The 18,775-nt window shown below is 65.3% G+C and overlaps 1 protein-coding gene across 1 annotated transcript; it reads left to right on the forward strand.

Moving 5' to 3' along the window:
• The first annotated feature begins 12,504 nt into the window (after positions 1-12,504).
• C6H8orf90 (chromosome 6 C8orf90 homolog) lies at positions 12,505-15,401 on the forward strand. The gene is made up of 2 exons (XM_070075720.2): positions 12,505-12,604; positions 14,926-15,401. Exons 1-2 carry the CDS (start codon positions 12,538-12,540, stop codon positions 15,399-15,401), a joined length of 543 nt encoding a protein of 180 aa, XP_069931821.1. The 5' UTR covers positions 12,505-12,537.
• The last annotated feature ends 3,374 nt before the right edge of the window (positions 15,402-18,775 follow it).

Here is an 18,775-nt window from a genome sequence, read left to right on the forward strand (position 1 = left end):
CCCCTCCTGGTGCTGTACTGGCTTCCTGCCCAGCACAAAGCCCCCGCCCTGGCCGAGGAGGGCCCAGGCCCTGGGGACATCAGTGAGTGTGAGGATCAAGGCGGAGGGCCCAGGAATGGACTGTGCTGTGCCTTCGAAGGCGCTGCCCTCCCAGGTTCTTATTCAGGCCAGGCCACTCAGAGCCCCCCGGGGTCCTCGCACCACTCGGCGGAGAGCCCTGGGGCCTGAAGATGATGCCAAGGGAGGCACGAGGACCAGACACCCCCAGTCCCCACCAGCCCGCGTGGGAGCATGGATAGCGGATGCTCTGGTGGGAACGTGGCTTGGCCACGGAATTCAGGAGGGACAAGGATCCCTGAGGTCGTGAATTAATTAATCAATGGCACTGAGACAGAGGGGGCGGGCCAGTGGGTGGTTCCTCGGACACTGGGGGTGTGTCCTCAGACGGTGGCTGTGAGAGCCTGAGTTTGGGCTCAGCCCCCTCCCTGCTTCCCGGCACACAGTGGGATCCTTCCTCTGACACCCTCACCACACGCCAAACCAAAAGGGCCCCCTGCCCTTGGACCTGACCTTCAGCCCTGGCCATTGTGGCCATTTGGGGAGTGAGCCAGTGGATGGAAGACCCCTCTCTCTGTCTCTCTCTCTTTCTCTCTCCCTCTCTCTGTCTCTGTCTCTCTGTAACAATTTCAAATAAAAAAATCTTTTAAAAGAAGGAATTAAGAAGAAATGAGGGCAGAGATCTCTTTGGAAACAATGCAAGGCGGAGATGGTGGAACAACATTTTAAAACACAGAAAGAGGAAAACCCGTAGCTGCCTTGCTGGAATTCTGTACTCGGAGAAAACATCTTTAAAAACTGAAGGTTAAATAAAAGCTTTCTCAATGACAAATGCCATAGAAGTCACCACCAGCAACCCCATGCCAGCAATGTCGGGGAAGCCTTGTCTGGCAGACGGGAGCGGCGGCCGACAGAGGCGTGGAGACGCCGGCGGCGCGGAGCATGGGAGTGGCCAACACAGACACACGGAGAACGTTTTCCTTTCTGTTACCTTTAGAGGAGGGGCACTGGTGCAGCGGGTCAGGCGCCGCCGGGCACCTGCAGCCGTGTCCGAGTGCCTGCTTAAGTCCCGGCTCCCTGCAAATGTGCACCCTGCGTCCCTGCCACTCCCACCGGAGACCCGGACGGAGCTCAGACTCCTGCTTCAGCCTGGCCGGGGGGGCATTTGGAGAGCCAACCACTGGGCGGAAGACCTCTCTCTCTGTCTGTTTCTCTGGCTCTCAAATAAAATGAAAGGGGTAAAAATGTAAGCATACAGAGTAGTATACTGTGGGGCATGTAGGAGCTGTAAAGTATGTAACAAGCACAGCACAGGAGGCAGGGAGGGGACTGGAAGTGAACTCCGTGAGAGCCTCAGGCTATGGACGGAACGCATCCCATGAAGGCAGATTGAGGGAAGACACGTTGTCTGCAGCAGACCCAAAATGACGACTGAAAATAAAACAACACAGGACCTGAAGGTGGTAGATCAAAAAGGAAACCGCCGGCGCCGCAGCTCACTAGGCTAATCCTCCGCCTTGTGGCGCCAGCACACCAGGTTCTAGTCCTGGTCGGTGCACTGGATTCTGTCCCGGTTGCCCCTCTTCCAGGCCAGCTCTCTGCTGTGGCCAGGGAGTGCAGAGGAGGATGGCCCAAGTGCTTGGGCCCTGCACCCCATGGGAGACCAGGAGAAGCACCTGGCTCCTGCCTTCGGATAGGTGCGGTGCGCCGGCCGCAGCATGCTGGTTGCGGCGGCCATTGGAGGGTGAACCAACGGCAAAGTTAGACCTTTCTCTCTGTCTCTCTCTCTCACTGTCCACTCTGCCTGTCAAAAAAAAAAAAAAAAAAAAAAGAAAAAAAGAAAGAAAAGAAAGGAAACCAACGGAACCATTAGAGGACAAACAGCACTGAGACGCCATGAGCAAACCACGCAGTGGCCGACGAGAACCAAATTCTATCCAAGTTGCTGGCAGCCCCATGATTCCTACACCAGAGACGGCCAGACAGGGTAACAAGGCAGGACCAAGGCAGGTGCCACCTGTAAGAAATATGCGTGAGATACGAAACACAGCAGTGAACTACAGAGGGACACGGGAAGCATCAGTCCACACGACACCGTGGTGGCCGTGTTAGTGCCAGAAAACGTCGATGACGTAACAGGGCCGAGCAGAGTTGGCTGTAATGATGGAGGAGTCGTTTGTCAAGACGATACAGGACTCTCGAGGGTGGAGGCACCAGTGATGGCCCCGCAGAGTTCCTACAGAAAAGGCCGAAGCGCAAACAGGTCAGGAGCCGTGGCTCTCCGCACCTGCCTCAGTAGCTGAAGGGACAGACGCAGAGGCCTGGGCACTCCCGCATAATCTCATCAACACTCAGGACTCCAAGTGCTCACTGCACACGGCACACACACTCCACCGCGCCAACGTCTCATGAAGCTTAAAGGGACTCAAACCGAGCCAGGCATGGCCTCTGACCGCAGTAGAATTAAAGTCTTCATGTGCTTGGAAGTTAAACAGCACCAGGAGAAACCAGAGGGGAAGTGAAAGGCATTTGGAGAGGAACAAAATGAGACCCCATGTCCACCTGAGGCGCAGCTGAGGCAGCGCCCCGAGGGGGATTCGCAGCACTGAGCAGCTGTGCCAGGAAGGAAGGAACCAAGGTCCGGCAGTGGTCCGGCAGCTGTGGCCTGCCTGTCCGCACACCGCTCCCAGAGAAGGACAGCACAAAAAACCAGGGAAGGGGAACTTCTAAAAAGTGGAGCAGACATCATTGAAACAGAAAACAGAAAAACAACGCAGAAAACAAGCAGAGCTATAAGGTGTTCTTTGAAAAGTTAAATACACTGATAAACTTGCAGGACTTATTGGGAGCAGACAGAGATAAGACACACATTATTAAGAAGAGTGGCTACAGACCCCACAGTGTTAACAAGACCACACTGAGAATCCGTTCACGCCGGCACAGCCACAACTTAGAGATGAACTCCTGGGAGTCAGATACCAAAGCTCAGGAAGCAAGTGGCCAGGATGGCCCGGCACTGAGACGAAGCTGACCGTGCGAGGAAACCCTCCCACAAAGGCAGCCTCAGGCCAGACGGCTTCATTCTCAAACAGCATCAACTGTGAATGGAGAAGAACCGCTTCCCACCTCATCCTGGGGCAGGAACTACCCGGATCCCGAGAGCACAGTGAACGGCAAATGCCTAAAGCTCACCTGGTCTCCTCTACCGGCAGAGTGCAAACTGTGTGGACACGGCCACCGTGGCCTCCCGGGAGTGCAAGGTCAGTTGAACATCCGAAAACCGGTCAGGATGACCCACTACATGGACAGGCTACACAGACAATCATATGGTCACCCCAATAGATGTGGAAAAGCACTGACAAAATTAACCTCCCTACGTTCATGGCGAGCCCCAAAGAATTAAGGGGTATTTCTCAGCCCAAGAGATAGCACCGACAGAAATCCTGCAGCTAATGTTGCCACAGTGACCAGGCTGTGCATCCCCACAAGGAGGTTTGCTCTGACCACCTGCCACTGCTCGGTTGATGAGAAGGGAAGAGACAGAGATCAAGGCCCAGAGACTGGGAAAGCAGTGTGCTGCCTCTACTTGTGGGAGACGTTGTTATCTAAGTAGAGTCCCAGACAATCTACAGGAAACACCACGGGGACTGCAATGTGAGTTCAGAAGCGTGAGTGCATCTCCTCCTGTAAACCAGCAATGAACAATTAACTGGGAATTAACATAAGGACATACCGTGTCCAACAGTACAGATGTCATCACTTATTTAGACATAAACCCAACAGATACTCTCACGATCTGTTACTGCAAACCACAGAACGTTGGTGACAGAAATAAAAGACTTGAGTGAGTAGAAAGGTATACCATGTTCATGGATTGGGGGCTCAACATTGCTAATTTATCTAAATATTCAATTCCCATCAAGCTCCTGCAGAATTTTCCCCACAGTAACCAACAAGCTGTTCTGTCATTTAAATGAAGTGGTAAAGGAACCAGGCCAGGCCAAAATGACTCTGGAGAACAATGCGGGAGGCCTGATTTCAAGGCCACCGACGACTTTGGGACTTCCTGCAAAGCTGTAGTGTTCGACAGTGCTATACCGACAAAAGCACAGACACGTTGTAAGTACACGGAGCACACATGGAGCACACACACACACACACGGCCAGTTGGTTTTCAACAAAGGTGCAGAAGAAGCTAACACAGTCAACCCAGCACACCGTGCTCAGCACCTGGGCAGGCACACGCACAGTAACTCCCAGTCCATGCCTCTCTCCATCCGCGGGAATCGGCTCAAGAGAGACGGTGCATCTGAGCGAGACCCCAGCTGCTGAGGTCTCCGAGCAGCTGGGACGGGCACACGGTGGGTGGGAGGCTGTTTGTCAGTGTCTTTGAGAGCGAGGTCTACGTGGAGCCATGACTCCACTCTCGCGCGGTGCCCGGTGACGCGGCAACGTACGTCCACATGGAAACCGTGCGCAAACGCCCAGTGCATGACCAAACCTGCTCCACCCAGAGACGCCACTGGGCCAGGAAATGCAGACAAAGCACTGAGAGACGCCGCCCACGAGGGCCCAAGAGCTATGCAGAGCACCACCAAATCTCTATGGCCCCTGAAGAAGGCCATGCCATTCAGACAGGACACAGACCGGCAGTTTCTGGACAGGGAGGTGGTGAGAGGTCACCAGGACTCGGGTGTCTGGAGGCGGGAACTTCCGAGTCTCGCGTGGTGGGGACCGGCAGCAATGCCCTCGCCCTCTCCCTGGCCTCCCCGGCTCACTGCCCCGGTCACCGTGAGCGCCTGGGGCTCCTCGGCCCTCCCAGCCCGTCCACCCGTGGGCTTTCGCACTGCTGCTCCTGCAGCCGGGGGACCGAGCTGCCCCCACAGAGCCGCCTGGCCCTGCGCCTCCCCTTCCAGCCTGTGCTCCCCTGACTGCTCCCTTCACAGACCGACCTCAGCGGTCAGCGACCCTCACCGCTCTGTCCCCACCCCCGAAATGTGTCCTCCATCGTCTCTGCCTCGGGACATGGTGGTGTCTCTTGTTTGTGGCTGTCTCCCAGGCTGATAAGGCACAAAGGAAGGATCGCTCTGAACAAACTATTTGCTTTTGCTTTATTTCAAAGGGGAGAGGCAGAGAGAGGAGACGTAACCCCACCTGCTGATTCACCCTAACAGGTGGGGCTGGGCCAGGCCAAAGCTAGGAGCTGGGCGCTTGACCCTGGTCTCCTCCTTGGGGAGCAGCGACTCAGGTACCTGAGCCGTCACCAGTGCCACGCACGAGCAGGGGGCCGATGGGACTGGGGCCCGGCCCTCGAGTGCCGGATGAGGGCCCCTGGTGGGGACTGAACACCTGCCCCGGGGGCGGGGCTCTTTATGCTCCCCCCGTAGTCCAGCAAGTGCTGTGGCACGAATGGACCCTGGACGGCCGAGCAAGGTGTCCAAGGCGACCCCTCCGCTTCCCGATCTCGGCACCCGACCCTGGAGTTATCTCCCTGCTGCCTGGGTCCCCTGAACCCTGCACACCAGCGGCAGTGGCCCCTCTGCCCAGGGCGGGCCTCCTTCCTCCTGCTGCCCCCTTCGGGCCCTGCTGAGCACATCACAGCCTGGGGCTGTCCAATACATCGCCTTCCTGGGCGTCCGAGAGCTGGTGACTCAGCCGTTCCCGACCCCCGTCCCCGGGAAGCGCCCCGCGTACGGGTTGTGCCACCAAGGCCAGCGTTGCAGACTTCTGGGGGGAGGGCGCAGGGCCTCTGAGCTGCATCAAGGCCACCGTGGCCACCATCCCTGTGGCCCCCTGCAGGCCCAGCGGGGAGGTCTCCGGTGGGAGTTAGCGCCTGGTCAGAGGAGCACCTGCCAGCCCCGTCCGACCCGCGAGGGCACTGCGAGGTGGCGCTGCAGCAAGCCAGGAACGAGGCTCCCAGGAGCCCAGGCTGCAGCACCCGGTCCCCAACCCCCGCCTCTGGAACCGAGACGCCCCCGCCCCGCCCCGTGTGGGGAGCTGAATCATTCCTTCCTGCCTTGGCCAGCACCTCCGTGAACACAGCACAGCCATGGTCCCTTCCCTCCTGGGGGCGAGAGAGACCCCGGGGACAGAGGAGGGAGCTGGGGGCTGAGGGGCAGCTGGCGGGGGGCTGGGGAGGAGCCAGCAGGGTGGGGGTGGGGCAGACTCTGAGCGGCCAGGCCAGGCAGGCTGGGGCATGGACGGGGCGTCTGGCCGGAGGTTAATGACCGTCACCTGGACTCAGGCTGGCTGGCCCCAGCTGGGCACATCTCCCCGCCTGGACTCCTGGGGCCCGGCAGTGGCCACAGCGCAGCCCCCAGGCACAAGCGAGGCTGAACCTGCCACCTCCGGCCTGCGTGGAGGGCCAGGGGGCAGCAGAGGTAAATGCACTTTTGAAAACAGATAGTAGGCGTCAAGATAACCACGGCAGGCGCCCTGGCAACGCGGTCACGGCCACCAGGGGGCGCCCGCCTGGGCTGGGGTGGCTGGCTCGGGGTCTCCAAGCCTCCTGGGGACACTGGGGATGCCGGGGGACACTCGGGGCCATGGAAGCTGCAGAGGAACCAAATTCCACTCCTGCTCCCTTCTGTCTCTGCTGGACACAGGCGGCAGCGTCTACCTCACTGTGCCCAGCCACAACCAGGCTCAGAGAAGCCCTGGGCAGCTTTGCTGCCTGTCTGTCCAGCTGTCCACTCGCCCGTTCCCACAGCCAGGTGTGCCACCTGCACCTCTGGTCCTCAGGAGCAGCCAGCAGCCACGTGTGGTGAGGACACAGCTGGGCCGGCTGCAGCCTCCCTCGTCTCCCATGCAGGGCGCCGGAGGCAGTGCCAGTGGCTGCCTGCCCCTCCTCGCCCCTCCCCAGGCACCCCCTGTGGGGAGGCCAGGCTCCCTGCGGGGCTGGGGCCCCCATGGCTCCCACGTGCCCGGCAGGGTCCTGCTCACCTGGGGTTGTGGGACATGGCTGAAGATGCCCGACTACTGGAGGTGTGGCTGCGTGGCCTGTCCATGACGTGGCTGTGGAGCAGAGGCCCCACAGGCCGTGGGTACCAGCTCTGTCCTCTGGACGTCGCCCCGCCCCCGCCCCCAGCCCTGACGTCAGCCCTGAGGTCACAATGGCTCCCGTGCCCACAGCACCCATTCCAGGGTCCCACATGGCTCTGGGCGGGCGTGTGTGTGTGTTCTTGGGGAGGGCGCGCGTGTGTGTGTGGGGGTCCCTGCTGGCATGGAATTCCACCCAGACCGGACGGGACGGGGAGACCGTCCCGGGTGCGGGCGGTGGGGGCAGCCCGGGCTCGCCCAGGTCCCCCGCGACCGGGAGGAGCCCTGTGATGTGGCAAGGCCTGCTCTCAGTCCCCGTGCCTGCTCTGTGTCATCGGACGCAGCACCGGGCTGGGCTTCAGTCCTGGACTCCCCCCGACGCCCCCGAGTGTGAGAAGTAAATGTTATAGCCCGTGAACCGCCCGGCTGTGCTGTTCCCCGACCCGGGCAGAGTGGCGGCGTCCTGCCCCCACGCTTGCTTGCTGTGGACCCAGATCCGTGGAGAAGGCTCCCTCCCAGGCCTCCCCGGAGCCTTGCTCTGCCCTTGGCAGCCCAGCTTGGGTGGCCTAGGCCGCAGGTGTGCGGGCTATCACAAGCTCACGGGGCTAAGTGCAGCAAGACCGCGGCGTGGGCTGCAGCTCGGACTCCACGCCTCCTGCCCCGTGCCGTGTGCCTGTTGCCTGTGCTGCTTCCACCTGCTGCACCTGTTGGGGGGGGGATGGGTCCGTGTGCCCAGGGATCAGCTCGCGGGCAGCGTGGAGCTGGTGCGGTGGGCGAGTCCACGCCACGGACACGGCACACGCTATGAGCAGGGGCTGGCACAGGTCCCCGCTTACCAGGCTGGCTGGTGGGCAGGTGGGCCAGGCGCCTGCCCTGGGGATTGGAGTTGGAGCTGCGAGCGGGACCTTGGGCTGATCCCACAGGGCCACGCGGGCCTTCCTGGGCCTCAGGGCGAGGAGGGAGGGGGCAGAGGCGGGAGGGCTGGAGCGAGGCTGAGCTGAGGGGCTGGAGGTGCTGGCCCCAGCCGTCCCAGATGTCGGGGCCGGAGCCACCCCGAGACAGCCTTCCTTCCCTTCCAGCCAGTCACCGTGGGCAGGGGGCCCCCAGTGGGTCCCTCCGTGTGGAGGAGGGAGCTTCCCACGCCACTCTGGGCCAGGGCAGTGGATCAGCCCAGGACCCCCGCTCCTCACCCGCTTGGAAGTGGCAGCATGTCAGGGCCACCGTGCCCCTGGCTGGGTCATGCTGTGTGCCTGTCCACCTGGTGGATGTAACGCCCCCTCCTGGGCGCGGGCTCCCTGCTGGGGGGCGTCCCTTCCCTCTCAGGGCAACCTGGGAGCTGGCTGTGCCCTCTGCACTGGGATGCAGCCCAGCGAGGAGGAGCAGGACCCATCTGGGTCCCGGGCCCAAGTCCAGGGTGAGGGGAGGCGCCTGGACTGACTCAGTCCCAGAGGCTGCCACTTCCCCAGTGGCCAGCAGATGGCGCTGTGGGCCCAGGCAGGACCCGCACAGAGGCAGAGCCCTGTGGGGTTTGAGGCCCAGGCCTGGCTCCTGTGGGACCCCCTCGTGCCCACTCCCTCTGGGCCGGGACTTGCAGGGCAGAAGGGACGTGGCAGGCAGGGGCCTGGCACTCTGCCGCCCTAGGCCCCCGGTTGGACCTGGGAGCGCACACGTGGCTATGGCGGGTTCAGGGCCTTTGCACAGCCCGGCCCCTGCTGGGACTGCACCGGAGGACTCCCCGCACGCCCCTGCTCGTCCCTGAAGGCCAGCCAGGCCTCCTCCTCCAGGAAGCCACCCCAATTTCTCTGGGCTCCCAGAGCGTTTCCCTGGCTGTGGTTCCTTGGGGCCCGCTCGGCCGGTCTACAGGTTGGTGGCGCAGGCTACGGTGCCGATGCAGGTGGCAGGAGGCAGCCAGGCGCCCCGGCGCCCCGCCCCCAGCTGTGTCCCCGAGGTCTCCCTCCTCCGGGACGCCTGTGTGATGAGGGGCATCCTCGAGGCGGCTGCCTTCGGGGAGGCCCTGAGGCTCCCGGGGGAGACGGGGGAGGGGCTGCTTCCCGGTGGCCTCGGCAGGGATTTTTCTGGATCCGAGACCAGACGCTCGGGCGAAGGCAGCAGGAGCAGACAAGTGGGGCAGGGAGCCGACGCCGCTTCCTTGGTAGGGTCAACAGCCAACAGCCGCAGGCGCCGAGGCCTGGGGGGGGGGGGAATCTGCAAACCTCTTCTCTGGGCGGCACTGGGACCCGCAGGCTCCAGGCAGCAGCTTTGGCTGTAACACAGAAAGCAAGGACCAGGGGAGGCCGCCTCTCCCCCGGCGCAGGCAAGGGGCCAGCAGGCGGACAGCAAAGCATGGCCACTGCCGACCCCCAGCGAGGCTGAGGCCACCCTCTGTGGGCCAGGAACCCCTGGGGCCACGGGAGGGGAGGGGCCCGTGTGGGGTCTTCTGGGGTTTCTATGGCTCGGGACCCCCCTGCTTCCTGGCTGCCCTGTCACGTGCAGCAGGAGGCCCGCCCCCAGCCCCAGGATGGAGTCTTGGTCCGGCCCACACCACTGACCAGCCCGAGGCCCCCCGGGGGGCGGGGTCTCTCACACCCCGTGTCACTGCACCGCAGCCGGGCCCTGCTCCATCCGTCCGCTCGCCGGCCTCAGGCCCTCCCCATGGCTCTGGGCTCACTGGACCCTGTGTCCCCAGAGCCAGAGCTGGAGACCGGATCCCGCCCTCTGCCATGCACCTGCCAGGGCATACAGTCGGCGTCTACAGCATGAGACAAGCAGCCGGACCCCGGGCAGCCGCAGCAAGGACTGAGCTGGGCAGGCCCAGAGGACCCGCTGCCCCTGCCTCCGCGCTGCCGGCCACGCTCGGGCCTTCCCCACCTGTTCCCTCTGCCCCGGCCGCTTCTCAGACCCGAGGCGGTGGGCCCTCTCCACCCTCATGGGGGCCAGGCTGTGGGCCATGGGCTTGGGGGGAGGGAGGAGGGTGGGGCTGGGACGCTGGGCTCCTTCACCTGGGCCGGCTCCCAGTGGGCGAGCTCTCTGGGGCGGGGGCACAGAGCCAGCTGGGCACCCATCACGTCAGCCCCCACAGCGCTGGCTGATCGTGCCAGGGAGGCAGGGTCTGGGGCGCCCTCAGCTCAGCCCCAGCCCTCACTAGAAGGCCCAGTGCCTTGGTCGCCCGCCCATCCCACCTGCAGTGTCCCAGGACCACTCCCTCAAGTCACCGCCTTTGGGCTGTGTGGGAGCTGAATGTTGGCTCCCAAAGGGGCCGGCGCTGTGGCGCAGTGGGGTGAGCCTCCGCCTGCCACGCCGGCATCCCATGTGGGCGCCGGTTCAAGACTCGGCTGCTCCACTTCCCATCCAGTTCTCTGCTGTGGCCTGGGAAACCAGTGGAAGATGGCCCAGGTCCTTGGGCCCCTGCACCCACGTGGGAGACCCAGAAGAAGCTCCTGGCTCCTGGCTTCCAATTGGAGCGGCTCCAGCCAGTGTGGCTATCTGGGGAGTGAACCAGTGGATTGAAGACTCCTCTCTCTCTCTCTCTCTCTCTCTTTCTTTCTCTCTCTCTCTCTGCCTTTCAAAGAAATAAATAAAATCTTAAAAAAAATTGGCTCCCAAAGACACCTCTGTTTGGGGTCCCTGCAGCTGTCGCCTCTGATGGCGACAGTGGGCTCTGTTGCTCTGTGAGTGACGGGGCTGCACACAGACGTCGCCCGAGTCCCCGGCTGGGCCCCATGGGGAGGGTCCGTGCACCGCAGGGGAGGGGGCCGTGTGGCCACGGAGGCAGGCCCTGGCGGGCTGCGGCCCCAGCCAAGGAGCAGTGGCTGTCAGCAGAGGCGGGCGGCGGGGAGGCCCTCCCGGGCCTGGGGAGCTTCCCCTCCACCCTAGCTCCATGGGGCTGGGCACGCAGCCCCAGAAGACGCCCAGCCTGCCGAGGCGGAGCCCAGGCCACTGGGATGCCGATGGATGCTGGGCACCGGGCCCAGGTGTGGGCTTTCCCCGCCTCCCTTAGAGCCAAGGGGCTCCCAGTGGCCGCCTCCCACCACCCAACTCGCCCTTAACAGGAAGCGCTGAGCCGGGATGGCCCCACCCTGTCCCCGCGGCGGGTGGGGACCACATCGGACGGGGTGCAGAGCTACCAGCTGGATGGAGCCTGGGTCCCGGGATGGCCCCGTGGGGCTGCTGGGCCGCGGTAGCTTCTCGGGGTGGTCCAGGGAGCTGCGGGGACAGTGCAGAGTGACAGCTCAGGGCAGTGTTCCCGAAAGCCCCACGGCCCGAGGCCTGTCGCGAGCGTGCGGCCGCAGCCCGGGGCCCTGCAGAGACAGGTTCTCGTTCAGCCTCGGGCGGGCTGCCTTCACCCCACCGTGCAGACGGGGAAAACGGGCTCGGGTGGCCACCAGGCTGTCCTGTGCCAGCTTTGCTTTGGGGGTAGCAGGGTGTGGGGTGAGGCTTACGGGGGAGGGGATTTCAGCCAACCACGGCCGCCCCCCATCACGCCCCAGGCCCCTCTGTGCAGGACCCAGAGCCACTGAGGTGCTGTGGGGCCTGGACGCCAAGGTGGGGTCGGGTATGGCCGGATGCAACCAGGTGTTGTTGCCAGCACACGTGGGAGACCACGGGAGGCGAGGGAGGGGCCGGGTGACTTCCAGTGGGGACCCAGCGCCGGGCCTGCAGGGCTCTGTGGGGCGGGCCAGGCCGGGAACCCGAGTGTGCACGGCAGACGGGCTGGGAGGGGCCCCGGGAGGGGGACTGCACCCCACATGGAGACCCCGGAGCTCACACGCAGCCTGCCGCGGGGGTCTCCCTGCTGCGTAGCCCCAGAGGGGCACCGAGCACACCTCTGCTTCTCCGTGGGGGCGCCTCTGGCCGGGGGTGCAGCTCGCGGTGTCTGCTTCCTCCTCTCCTCACGCCCCTCTTGTCCCTGCCCCCAGACTGGCGCTTGGATCTCTTTGGGGGAACTTACGCCCCCCCTGTGGGCTCTCTGAGGCTGTTTCGGGGGACGATGGGCGTTGCGGGGGGGGGGGCGCTGAGCTGGGCTCCGGGGGCTGCTGGGACACACAGGGGAGCTGGGGCTGGGTCCCGCCCGTGGCTGCCCCCGCCCACCTGCAGCTGAGGAGAAGGGCTGGGGGCCTGTGAACCCGGCGGGGTGGCAGGGATGGGCTGTGGGTGTCTGAGGGTGGAGGCATCCATGGTCCCTGAGCAGGGCAGGTGAGCAGACCCCCCTGGGCTGCAGGGAGGGGTCAGGGTGGGGCTGCGCCCAGGGGTCCTGCAGGGAGCAGGAGAGGTGTGGGGTTGTGGGGCTGCTGCATGGCTCCTCACAGACAGGGCAGAGCCCGCCCACCCCGCTCACACCCCGGCCCCAGCCTGCTTCCAGGTGGGGGGCCCTTTAAGTGTCGGGTTCTCCCCCCCCCCGGAAGCCCCTCCCCCAGTCTCCCAGGCAGCCAAGTCAACAGAAGCATGGCTTCCCCGTGCTGTGGGGACCCCAGCCCCGCAGGGCTGACCCCTGCTCCTGTATCCACTCCAGGTGAGAGGCACCGTCAGGTGGGGCGGGCGAGGAGGGGCAGGCGGGGTCTGCGGATGTGGGAGCGGGAAGCAGCCACTCGCTCTTCCGGGCTACACGGCAGGGACGCGGCAGCCCTGGGGCCCCTGGGCTGGTCCTCCCCCTCCTGGGTCCCGTCTACATCATTCTCCTGCCCCTCTAAGACCCAGCCGCGGGCCTGAGGCCCCAGAGGTACCAGGGAGGGGCAGCCATCTGCCCCTCCCCCACCATGGTCCATCAGCACCCTAACCCTCTGCTGAGGCTCCCTCTGCCCCCACCAGCACGGCCCATGCTCCCTCACATGTCTCAGTCCCCTGGACAGCCGTCCCCCAGGGATCCTGTCGGTCACCAGTGCCCGGACCGCAGTCCCTCCGCGGCCAGCTCTGGCCTGCTGGGGGCTGCCTTCCCTGTCCCTGCCCCCGGTGCCGTGGCCCCAGCTTGCTGGCCTCTGCCACTCTCATCACCCCCACACCTGTGCCCTGGGACACCCACTCCCCACCCTGCCTCGCGGGCACCCAGCAGCTGCTGCGGCTCTCACCTACTGCTCACCCCAGCCTGCGGGCGCCTCCCCTACCCAGCCCTGGCAGGCAGCCCCGCTGCGTCTCTCCGAGCCCTGCGTGGGCGTGCTGCTGGCCTCGCTCCCTTTCCCTGAACAAAGGACATGGCCAGAGGATTCAGGCACCCGCCCACCTGCCTGCCCGCACCTGGGGCCCCGTGGGCTCTGTCCGGTGCTGCCTGCCCCCGGCCACGGTCAGCCTCCCAATCTCGCCCTCGCACCTGCATCACGATTTCTCTCCCTTCTGGGACGTCCCGCCCCCACCCACACACCCAGTTTATCCTCACAACCCCACGCCCTCTGGGCTCCTGCCCTGTGTCTCTGCTCCCCAGGGGCAAGGCTGCCTCCACGCCGGCCCCTTCCGTGCTCCGGAACCCACTGGAACGCAGCTTTGTCTCCTGCACTTCACTCAGGCGGCCCGGTCAAGGTCACAGGGCACCTGCCCGCTGCTCAGTCTGGGTCAGCTCTCAGGCCTCACTGGACAGGGCCCCTTCGTCCTCTGACCCCGTGATGAGTGGCCCCGGCTCCATCTCTGGCCTTTTCTCTCTCTCTCTCTTTCTCGCTGGGTGATGTCACCGGCTCTCCAAGCCGTTTCCCAACTCCCAGGCCATGAGGGCCCTGTCCTCTGCACCTCTTCCCTCGCCCGCCCACAGCCACCCCTGCCTTTCGGCTGCGCAGGCCCAGGATCTCCGCGGGTGCCCTTGACGCTGTCCAAGGTGCTGATCCAGTGAGCAGCAGGGGGCTGTAGAGGCCATTTGAACTCATTTTCCAGACAGGGAAACTGAGGCTGGTGGAGGGTGCAAGACAGGTCCAGGTCCTCACAGGTAGAAGGAACGAGCCCTGACCCAGGCTGGCTGACCTGGCCTTGGAGCACAGCAGGTGGAGTGGGTGTGGCTCACGGCTGTGGCCAGGGCTGGCGTGGTACCTGCTGGGTGATATACTGTGTGGAGGGGAGGAGACTCACAGGCGGGGGGGGGGGGGCGCCTGAGCCGGCACAGCCTCATCCATTCCCAGCCTTCCAGGCCCGCCCATCCCACTCGCCGCCTGGTCTCTGCCCCGCACCCACCTGTGGCTTGTGCACGTCCCTCCCTGCCCTCGCGCGAGGCCCAGGGCTGCCTGGCTCACTTCCATGTCCCCCGAGCTAAGCATATCCCTTAAAGAATGACAAAGGACGGAGGTCTTCCTCCTGTTCCAGGGCCCAGGCGGTGCAGGGACCGCGAGAGGCGGCCGACTGCTTCCAGCGACCAGGATGGCTTCCGGGTGTCGCACCTCTGGTGGCAGCCGGCCTCTGGTGGCAGCGTCACCTGCTTCCAGCGACCAGGATGGCTTCCGGGTGTCGCACCTCTGGTGGCAGCCAGCCTCTAGTGGCAGCGTCACCGGGTCCAGGCTGAGACCCGTCCCTCACGCCTGGCTCCTCCCCACTCCCATCTACAAGGCTGGGCCCGCAACCCCAACCCAGCCCGAGGCTCTCCCTGAGCTGGCCCTCACCCCGCCTCCACCTGGGGCTGACCTGTCCCTGGCATTCACAGCAGCCGGGAGTGCCCGGGTCACCTCCCGCCCCCAAAGCCACGTTCTGCAGGGCCGACCCCACCTCGGGGCTGCTGGGGGCGGCCTCTGTCGGTCTGGAACTTTCTGTCCAGACAGCATCAGGAGGCAGGCCCGGGTCCCCGCTCCCCGGCTGAGCGGCCCCACCTCCCTGCTCCAAGGCCTGGGCCCCGCCCGCCTGGCGCTCACCCCTTGCGCCCCGCAGGTGCTGCCGCCCCGCAGGAGCCGCCCTTCCCTGACATCTATGGCGGCGACGCGCGGCTCTGGGAGGCGCACTTCCGCGGCATCGGGCGCGCCTACCGCGCGCTGGGCAAGGAGGACGACTTCGCCATCCGCGTGCTCACCGAGGACTTCACGCTGCCCTTCCCGTTCGCCTGGCCGCCGGGGCCCGACCCGGCCCGCGGCCCGCCCTTCTACGACCCCAACGACCGCGCCGGCTTCGACTTCCTGCTGCGGGGCCCTGGCGCCACGCCGCCCGCCCTGCTGCGGCCCCTGCACGCCACGGCGCAGGCCGCCTTGCGCAAGCGGCGCCTGGAGCAGCTGGCGCTGAGCTACGCGGGCGCCGGCGGCCCGCGGCCCGGCCTGGTGCTGCTGGCGCCCGCGCCCGCCGCTGCCGCCGCTGCCTTCGCGGGGCCCGCGGGGCCGGAGGCCAGCGCGCCCGGCGCCCCTCAGCTGGGCTAGGGCGAGACCCCAGATCCGGCGAATAAAACGTGTTGGGCCTCCTGCGCGCTGCGGTGCTTTCTTGAGCTCACCCGGGGCCCTGGTGCGGGCGGGCTCTGACCCCAGCGCACCTCGGGGTGCGCACGTGGAAACCAGGCGTGCGGGGTGACGGCAAGGCGGGCAGCGGGTCAGGCCTCGTGCCCTCGGGGGCCGCCGTGGTGGGTGTTAGCGTCCCCAGCCCACGGATCTGAACGCTGGGGCCCCGGGGCTCCAAGGAACAGCTGGGATGTGGGTGGTTCCTACCCGTGGCGGAGGGGCATGGGACGGGGGGCTGCGGGGCGGGAGCCGGGGGAGGGGACACCGGGAGGGGAGTGGGCGTGCGCCCCCAGGCACCGCGGCAGCCGAGGGCTGCCATTGAGAAGGTTCTTGACGACTTGACAGAGTAATTTTATGACTGCAGATAAAAAGCATACACATTCGGGTTTATGCTTTGTTTAACTTTTTTTAATTTCATTTTCCAAGCGGTCTATTTTTAACATAGTTCACAAAAGTGTGAGGCTGAAAGACCGGAAGCAGAGGCGGTGGGCCTCACCCCCGCCGGTCTCAGCAGTGCTGGTTCCAGCCGCTCCAACACCCAAAGCCAGCGGAGAGACGGACAGAGGAGGGTGCCAGGAAGGAAGAGGAGGGGCTGGCTCGGCTGCAGAGGGGTGGCGATCCGAGGGCCCTCTCGGAGGAGGTGGGCTTCCGCCAGGGGTGGCAGGACCAGGAGGCCGTGGGGGTCACGGTCCCCACTGGCCACTGAGAAGGCTGGGGGCGCAGTACCCCGGATCCGACCGGAAGAGCGAGGAGCCTGTCTTGTTTTGGCTGCCGGAAGGCTCAGAGCCGGCTCGCCCAGTTGCCACAGCTTCCCCCAGGCACCACCTTTGGGGGGGACTTGGCTTCCCCCTTCTGGCTGTCTTGCCGCCTCCGGCTGACTGGCTTTCAGGTCTGTGGATGGTTGCACCGGCATGATAAGAAACATCTTTCCAGTTATTTTTGGGAATCAGTGAGGTCCTAGCTCCTGGCTCAGGGGGCCACGTCCACCCCCTTCCTCCTATCCATTCCCAAGGTGACTTTGCCATATTTCCTGGATGGGTGAGAGGCTACCGCGTGAGTGCCGGGCACGGCCGGGCGCGATGTGGCCGGGCTGGCCCATGGTGGGACTCAGACCCAGGTGCTGGAGTCAGGAGCACACGGGTGGGTTCCTGCCCGCTGCACCTGTGTGGGTGCTGTGTGTTCACCCGGGGCCGCGCAGCCGCTGCTGTACAGGGAGCAGAGTGGCTCCCAGGGCTCATGCCCCCGCATGGAGGCGCCGGCCCCACTCCCACCGCCCTGCCGGCACCTACAGTCGCTGGGGTTGGAACAGGTGCCCCGGGGCCCTGGCACGGTCACTGCTGCTCCCCTGCTGTAGAGCCTGGTGCCCTGGGGGTAACCTTGCTGAGTGGAAGGCCTGGGGCGGCCGGGGCCCCTTCCGTCTGGGCACGGGCCGAGCCCGGCTACAGAGGGGGACGAGGCTGGGTTCCCTCCCCCTCTTGGGGGCCCCGGCGACTTCCTGCCCTTGAGAGAGGTCAGCCCCCTGCTTTGATTCCCGGGCTGCTGGGCGCAGGGGTCAAGCACCCCCTGTGCCCGCCTCTGCTCCTGTTTCTTGGGGGCATGGAATTCGAGGAGCAGCGAGGACGTTTAATTAATTGCAATTACAATCTTCAAAGGAAGCCCGGAGTTGAAAGTTGCTGCTAATTACCGTGGCACAGCGGCGGCCCGCTCCCCAATCCCTTGGTGCCGGCGTTTCCGACGGAAGATTAACTGAGCTGCCCCGGGGGCCCACGTTCAGCCTGCACACACCCGAGGCCCTGCAGTGGCTGTGGGTAGGCGCTGGGTGGAGGTGGTGGCCGCGTGCACGAGGCCCTCTGGGCCGAGGTTGAGGCCAAGGCTGTTGGGTCTGGCATGGTCATGGGTGCACCTCACCTGCGTCCCTGTCTGGCTCCCTCAGTGCGTCTCCCAGCGCCTGCAACTGAGGCGGTCAGCAGGTGACCAATGCCTGAGACGGAGTCATGCATGTGGCATCTGTCACTTCCCGTCCACTGCCTTGTGGCCGGAGTGAGACCCTCAGGGAGCCCTTGGCGTGACCGGTGGTGCTCCAGGCGGTTTCCCGGCAACCGCGTCTCGGGGCCAGGGTGGGTCCTGCAGTGCAGGTGAGCAGGAAGCCCGCGACACCGGCCCAGGCGCTGGGACTGGCCTTGTGCAGCACAGCTGCGCCTCTCCCGGGGCACACAGGCTCCGGCAGGCAGGGCCCACCCCTGGGGAGGCGCGTGCTCACGCAGGGTCCTGTGGCAGGGTGGAGCAGGCCCCGCCCTGGGGTGCAGGCAGTCCGACTTCCTCTCTCCTTTCTCATCGGTGGGTCGGGAGGAGAGAGAGGGCTTCAGCCAGGGGCCAGGCTGAAGGCAGGGGGAGGATGGGGCTCCTGTGCGCCGGGGTGGGGGTCCTGGGGGGCCCTGGAGCGGCAGAGTGGTGGGCTGGGGACGCAGGCTCAGGGAGGCGCAGGACTGTCTGCCGGCAGCCGTGGTGCTGGGACAAACCAGGAGCAGACTCTGAGGGTGCTCCCCTGTGACCTGGGCCCTCTGACACACGGCTGCCCCGGTCCTGGCCAGACTCCCCAGTCTCTCCGAGTCCCAGCCGGCTGCTCCGGACCTGGGGTGACGGGTGCCCCTGCGGAGGATGCCTTGAGGACTGAAGGAGGGGATGCCAGTGGCCAGCGGGTGCCCAGCCCAGGGCCTGCCTTAGAGTGCGGGGCGTAGACGCGGGGCTGGGCAAGGGGCTGCCCCAGGTGGGCCTCGGTCACATGGCCTCAGCCTGGCCCTCGCCTGGCCCTCGCTGGGCCCTCACCTGGCCCTCGCCTTGTGCCCGCAGAATTGTGGGGAGCGCCCTCCCCCGCTCCAAGGCACCTGGCACGTTTGTCCAGGGCCGTGTGTGTGCTGATGTCGCCACCCCTCCCCCGCTTCTGCAGCCACCCGCACATTCATCCCTGCGCGTGGCTGGCAGGAGTCTCTGCTTCAGGGGCTGTTATTCCTGGGAACGAAGAGAAATCCTGGAGGCTCCTTCCAGGAAGCCGGAGTTGCCTGGGGTGGGGCGGTGCCGGGCCCGGGAGCAGGGGCCCGGGCTCCGGGGGCTCAGCGCACGGCCAGGGCTCTGAGATGCCTGGGCCGGATGTGGGCAGCAGGAGAGGGGCGATCCCCGCGGCATCCCCAGCGCTGTGCCCGCCTCTCCAGACCCACAGGCTTCTGTGTTCTTCCCGTGTCGGCAACAGCAGTGGGATCGCTCAGGCTCCCGGGACCCCGCTCATCTCTGGGGAGGGGCTG

The sequence above is a fragment of the Oryctolagus cuniculus genome, chromosome 6 (genome assembly GCF_051225735.1).
Source record: "Oryctolagus cuniculus isolate XC-2025 breed Fujian yellow rabbit chromosome 6, ASM5122573v1, whole genome shotgun sequence".
Taxonomy (NCBI): Eukaryota; Metazoa; Chordata; class Mammalia; order Lagomorpha; family Leporidae; genus Oryctolagus; species Oryctolagus cuniculus.

Excerpts from the sequence above, each read along its gene's own strand:
- C6H8orf90 (XM_070075720.2), top strand. The coding sequence starts at position 12,538 with ATGGCTTCCCCGTGCTGTGGGGACCCCAGCCCCGCAGGGCTGACCCCT. Across the intron at positions 12,605-14,925 it reads TGCTCCTGTATCCACTCCAG|GTGCTGCCGCCCCGCAGGAG; the intron begins GTGAGAGGCACC and ends TGCGCCCCGCAG.